This window comes from Tupaia chinensis, unplaced genomic scaffold (genome assembly GCF_000334495.1).
Source record: "Tupaia chinensis unplaced genomic scaffold, TupChi_1.0 Scaffold144034_1, whole genome shotgun sequence".
In the NCBI taxonomy this organism is placed as follows: Eukaryota; Metazoa; Chordata; class Mammalia; order Scandentia; family Tupaiidae; genus Tupaia; species Tupaia belangeri.
The window spans coordinates 209,760-215,291 of record NW_006203886.1 but is presented as its reverse complement, the minus strand read 5'-3'; the positions used below and the strand labels follow the sequence as shown (position 1 = coordinate 215,291).

General features: G+C 55.1%; 2 protein-coding genes across 3 annotated transcripts in view; one reads left to right on the top strand and one right to left on the bottom strand.

Moving 5' to 3' along the window:
• The window catches only part of ARAF (A-Raf proto-oncogene, serine/threonine kinase), a 13,809-nt gene extending 10,412 nt beyond the window's left edge, over positions 1–3,397 (top strand). For both annotated transcript variants that reach the window (XM_006165795.3, XM_006165794.3), the window contains exons 11-16: positions 294–470; positions 558–604; positions 1,098–1,216; positions 1,460–1,591; positions 2,486–2,620; positions 2,823–3,397. In XM_006165795.3, the coding sequence (XP_006165857.1) occupies positions 294–470; positions 558–604; positions 1,098–1,216; positions 1,460–1,591; positions 2,486–2,620; positions 2,823–2,957 (745 nt within the window). In that variant the 3' untranslated portion in view covers positions 2,958–3,397. The remainder of the gene's footprint in view (positions 1–293; positions 471–557; positions 605–1,097; positions 1,217–1,459; positions 1,592–2,485; positions 2,621–2,822) is intronic.
• Positions 3,398–3,537: 140 nt separating this feature from the next.
• Positions 3,538–5,532, bottom strand: part of SYN1 (synapsin I) — a gene marked incomplete at its 5' end in the record, with an annotated part of 61,061 nt that continues 59,066 nt past the window's right edge. The window contains 2 exons of the mRNA XM_006165798.3: positions 3,538–4,487; positions 5,493–5,532. Of these exons, the coding sequence (XP_006165860.1) occupies positions 4,352–4,487; positions 5,493–5,532 (176 nt within the window). The remainder of the gene's footprint in view (positions 4,488–5,492) is intronic.

The following is a 5,532-nucleotide window of genomic DNA, read 5'->3' as shown; positions in this document are numbered from 1 at the left end:
CCCCCCTGGGGGGTGATTTCTCGCTTTCTGTCTGTCTGGCGAGTGCATGCGCCCTATAGCAAAAACCTCTCCCCCCCCAAAAAAAAATTGAAATTCGTGCATAGTTTTTTTCATAATAGACAAGCCCCCCATATCTCAGACATTCATACAATTGGGCAGTGGTCTATCCCTGAGCAGCTAAAGGACAAGCTGAAAAGGCAATACATGACACCATTGCTGGTACAATGAACGAGTGAGTGAATGACAGTGGTGTTTCCTTCCTGCCCCTGACACATCCCCCACCTTACCTGCAGGAAGACTCGACACGTCAACATCTTGCTGTTCATGGGCTTCATGACGCGGCCCGGATTTGCCATCATCACACAGTGGTGCGAGGGCTCCAGCCTCTATCACCACCTGCATGTGGCCGACACACGCTTCGAAATGGTTCAGCTCATTGATGTGGCCCGGCAGACAGCCCAGGGCATGGAGTGAGCCTCCCATCCTGGGGACTGGGGAGGAGGTGGGGAAGTGGGGGTACCCTCCAGCCAATTCACCACCTGCCTCCATCCCCGCAGCTACCTCCATGCCAAGAACATCATCCATCGAGATCTCAAGTCTAACAGTATCTGCCTATCCCTGGGCTGGGATTGGGGTGAGGGCTTAGAAGGGGAGCTCTTGTGGGGAGCTTCTGGAGATGAAGAGGGAGGGATGTGTATTGCAAGGCTCCTTGTCAGGTGGCGGAGCTGTGGCTAGGGGGTTTTATAGGGGGGTCTTGGAGGAGTCAGGTGTGGCCAGCTCAGTTGTTGTTTTGGGGGTGCTGGTCAGGGTCTAAGGTGTGGCAGTTATGGAAGGTATTATGGGGAGCCCCTGATGAAGGTCATAGGGTGGGTTTGGATGCCATTCAAGTGTCTTCCTTGTCAGGAGTTACAGCGAGGCCAAATGTGGGGTGCATTCTTCAGAGCTTCCCACCCAGGTCAAGACCATGGGTGGTTTGTGTGACAGTGAGGGACTTCTGGTGGAAGGCATGACTGATGTGGGGGTATTAATGGGAACCTCTCAGTCAGGGTGGAGGCAAGGCTCTTGGGAGTCCTTGTAGTGGCCCTTGACCCCAGTGGACATCTTCCTACACGAGGGTCTCACAGTGAAGATTGGTGACTTCGGCCTGGCCACAGTGAAGACACGGTGGAGTGGGGCCCAGCCCTTGGAGCAACCTTCAGGCTCCGTGTTATGGATGGTGAGTTGAGCCAGGCTGGGTAGGTGGCACATGGGCACAGGGGCTCCTGGGCTGGGCCATAGGGGGCCAAATGAGGGTGAGAATGTTTATGCCAGGTGTCAGTATCTGGTCTGTTGATGTGTTGATGTTGCAGCTTGTGTGGGTGGCTCTGAGCTATCTCCCCTGTGGTCAGTGGGGTCTGGGACTGTGGGCCAGCCATTTGCTGACCTGCATGGTCCCCCTGCCTTGCCTGGCCTATCGAAGGCGGCTGAGGTGATCCGTATGCAGGACCCGAACCCCTACAGCTTCCAGTCGGACGTCTATGCCTACGGAGTCGTGCTCTACGAGCTCATGACTGGCTCACTGCCTTACAGCCACATTGGCAGCCGTGACCAGGTGAGCCCCACACCTAGGGGGGGCTAAGGGATCCCCTGGGCCTTCACTTCCTAGATCCCCTCCTTTGCACACACTAAGAATGCCACACTTCCCCCAAAAAGCTTAAAATTTTCTGGGATGAGAATCCTAGCTCCAAACACCTTTAATTAATCCTTCAGATTTACCCTCCTGCCCCCACAACCACTATCCTTTGGGTCTTCAAAGTCTAGAATAAACTAAATCCCTATATCCAGAATCCCCTGGGTGAGGAGGAAACAAAACACCCAAGCCCTCTGGACCCCCTGGACACCTACAGTCCTCTGTTCTGGGTCTCAAAATCCTCCATGCCTAGAAAATCCAGAACCCTATTTAACCCAGAAACGGGTACCCCCAATCACCAAGGCCTTAGATATTGGGCAAACTTTGGGGCCCTGGTACCCACAATGCTCTAGGTCCTAGAGTTCTCGAGGTTCAAGGCCCAGAAACTGTCAGGCCCTCAGAAACCTTCAGGTCCCAAATTTCAAGGCTTTGACCCCTAAACAGTTCACAATCCTACAACCGCATGGGCCCATAGATCTCTAGGCTCTAGAACCCCACAAAAATGCCAGCTCCCCACAGACCTGGAAGTCTACATTTTCCCAAGACAGTACTCTTCAAGACCCTAGGGCCCCTAAAAATTCATGGACCTATAATCCTCAGCCCCAGACACCTGTAATCCTGACACTCCAAACTTAAATCTCTCCATTTTATAAGCAAAGAATCCTAAGTCCTCAGAGACCCAGAATCCTCTGGACTCTAATATCCAGAGTACTCCAATTTACCAAAAAAGGAGCCTCCCAAGTCCCTTGAGACTTAGGATTTCCTGAGCTTCCTAGGCAGGACCCCAGATCACCTCATTACTGTCCCCTCCTCCAGATTATCTTTATGGTGGGCCGTGGCTATCTGTCCCCGGACCTCAGCAAAATCTCCAGCAACTGCCCCACGGCCATGCGGCGCTTGCTGTCTGACTGCCTCAAGTTCCAGCGGGAGGAGAGGCCCCTCTTCCCCCAGGTGGGCCGGGTAGGAGGGCTGGACTCCTTGGGGAGGGAGGTTCTGCTGTGGTAGAGGGTCCTGAGACAGAGGCAGATGGGAATGTGTTTTAATGCTTGGAGGTGTACTGTGTGTGTGTGTGTTTCCCCATCAGGCTGGGTCTGGGGGTGTTGGGGTGCCCATGAGGCTCTGGACATGCCTCCTCACCTCCACCTGCCCTCAGATCCTGGCCACGATTGAGCTGCTGCAACGGTCACTCCCCAAGATTGAGCGGAGTGCCTCTGAACCCTCCTTGCACCGCACCCAGGCTGACGAGTTGCCTGCCTGCCTACTCAGCGCAGCCCGCCTTGTGCCTTAGGCCCCAACCCCAGCCACCAGGGAGCCAGCCTCAGCCCGCCACACCAAGGAGCCCTACCCACCAACCAATCAACGTTCTGTCTGCCCCAATACTGCCTCAGGATCCCTCATCCCCCACCCTGGGAGATGAAGGGGTCCCTGTGGCTTTTCCAGTTCTGGAACTGGGGAACTCCAAAGACCGAGACCCCTGTCTCTTCCATGATTTGGTTTCCTCTTGTTTTGGGGGATGCTTCTAAATTTGAGGAGCTCCTCCATCTCCAATGGCTGGGATTTGTGGCAGGGATTCCACTCTAAACCTCTCTGGAATTTGTGCCTGATGTGCCTTCCACTGGATTTTGGGGTTCCCAGCACCCCATGTGGATTGGGGGGTGTCCCCTCTGTGTCTCCCCTCCAGCCCAGGGCTCCCCTCTTTCCTCACCAAGAAGCACAGAATTCTGCTGGGCCTTTGCTTGTTTATTTTGCTTCTCGACTCTTCTCTTGGGATTCAGAGCCGCTGAGGGGTGGGGGTGAGTCCAGGCAAGGAGTGGAGGTTGGAGGGAGGTGCAGACCACACAAACAGCATCACTGCACGCGTCACCACAGGCGGCACGATGAACGAGGACCACATATGCCAAGCACGGCACGAGAGGAGGCCACGTCAGTCACAGACACAGACGTCACGGCAAAGGTGGGGAAGTGGGAGACCACCGGCCTCCCATGTGCAAAGGGAGAATGGGTGGAGTTTGCATATTTAAAGACAGCTGTCAGAGGCAGGAAACTGGGGAAAGGGGTCCCTGGGGGAACCGAGGGGTCCTATTAGTGGGAGGAGCTCCCAGCCTGTTGATCAGGGTTGAGGGGAGCAGTTAAAGGGTAATCCTGGTGAGGCTGGGTGGTAAGTGGCAGTTGAAGATGTGGATCTCCAGAGAGATGGGAGGCCTCTGGAAAAGGGTCTCAAAGGTAGGGGTTTCTTGAGGATTTGGAAATTTTCCATGGAGAGAAGGTGTGCTAGAGAGATTTGGGATCAGGAGCAGGGCTTTCCAAGAATTTCAGGATTCAATTGGGTCAGGGCCAGAAGCAGGTTTTCTAGTATTTGGGAGCTTTCAGAAAGAAGCACACCCCCCCCTGGGGGGACCAGGAGCAGACCTCTTCAGGAATTTGGAGCCTCTAAAACTGAGTAGTAGATCTCGAGGTGACCAAGAGTGAGGTTCTAAAAGGACTTGAGGGTTCCAAATGTGAGAATTGGGTTTAGGACCACTAGTGAGGTTTCTCAAGAGACAGGGATCTTGAGGAATGAGAAGTGGGATGTTGGAGAACCAGGAGGGGGGTTCTCAAGGAATTTGTAGATTCCAAGTGAGAAGTGGATTCAGGGCCCAGAGATGGTTTGCCCAGGGATTTGGGGGTTCTCAGGGTGGGGTGTCAGTCGGAGAAGAGGCTGGCGAAAGACTTCCTCAGGCTGCGGATGGTCTCAGCTTTCACCTCGTCCTGGCTAAGGCTGGGCCTGGGCGGGGCTGGCTCTGGAAGGTTGAAGGCATTGGTCAGAGACTGGGATTTGCTAGAGAGAGACAAGGTGGAGGCGTGGGAGGAAGGGGGGGAAGAGGAAGGGGAGGAAGGGGAGAGAAACACAATGTTACCCCAGGCCCGGCCCCAGCCCTGCCCCTCTGATCCTGGGGCTGTGCCTGTGACCTTCCCACCCACCACCTTGGGCCTGGACCCAGTCAGAATCTTTGGGCTGGGAAGGCTCAGACTTTGGGAGGGAGGTAGCCCCGGGCCATGGAGGTGGGATTTCAATAGCTGGGAGGCCTTGAGAAGAAGGCAAGGAAGTGTGGGATTAATGGGAAGGGTCCTGGGTTGATCTTTCTATTCTAAACTGGTTTGGTAGCATTAGATGAGCAGAGGTTTCCAGTCTAAGGGTGAGGCGTCAGAGGGAGTGGGATTGGGAACGGCTTGGGTAAAAGACAGTTTGGTAGGGGGCAAATCAGTCGAAGGGGGAAGCATTTGGGTGGGGCAGGGAGAACTTTTGACTTAAGAGGGATAGAAGAGGCAGAGGTTGGTGTAGGAGACTGAAATGGGCCAGCGAGGAGCCTAGACTTTGGGAGAAATGTGAGGATCGACTAGGAAGAGTGGAATCATATGGGGACTATGAAAAACTCCAGGAGGAGTTTGGGGGGGGTCGGTTGGGATAAGGAGTGTGTTTGGCAGGAGAGGTTCAGACCGGCTGAGAGGTACAAAGCTGGTAAGCAAGGTGCCTGGGATAGGCTGCCAGGGCCTGTGGGCGGGGCCTGTTGGGAGGATTCTGAACTGAAAGTGGTGTTTGCCTGGGATTCTAGCAAACAATCCCTGGGATGGAGACAAAGGGATCTGGGGTAGGGGGGCGGGGCTTCTGGTGGACTGGGAGGAGCAATCATTTGGGGGAGGGGTTTGGTTGAGGCCAGAGAGAACTGTCAGGACCCCTGAATAGGACCTGGGTCTGAAGCGTAAGGGAGCTCGGGCTGCTCTACTGGGGCGGGAGCCTGCTTTGTGAGCAGCAAGGTGAGGGCTGCTATAGGGATCCCCTTACTTGAGCTGGGGGTGCGGGGGTCCCCCGGCAGCGGCGGGGG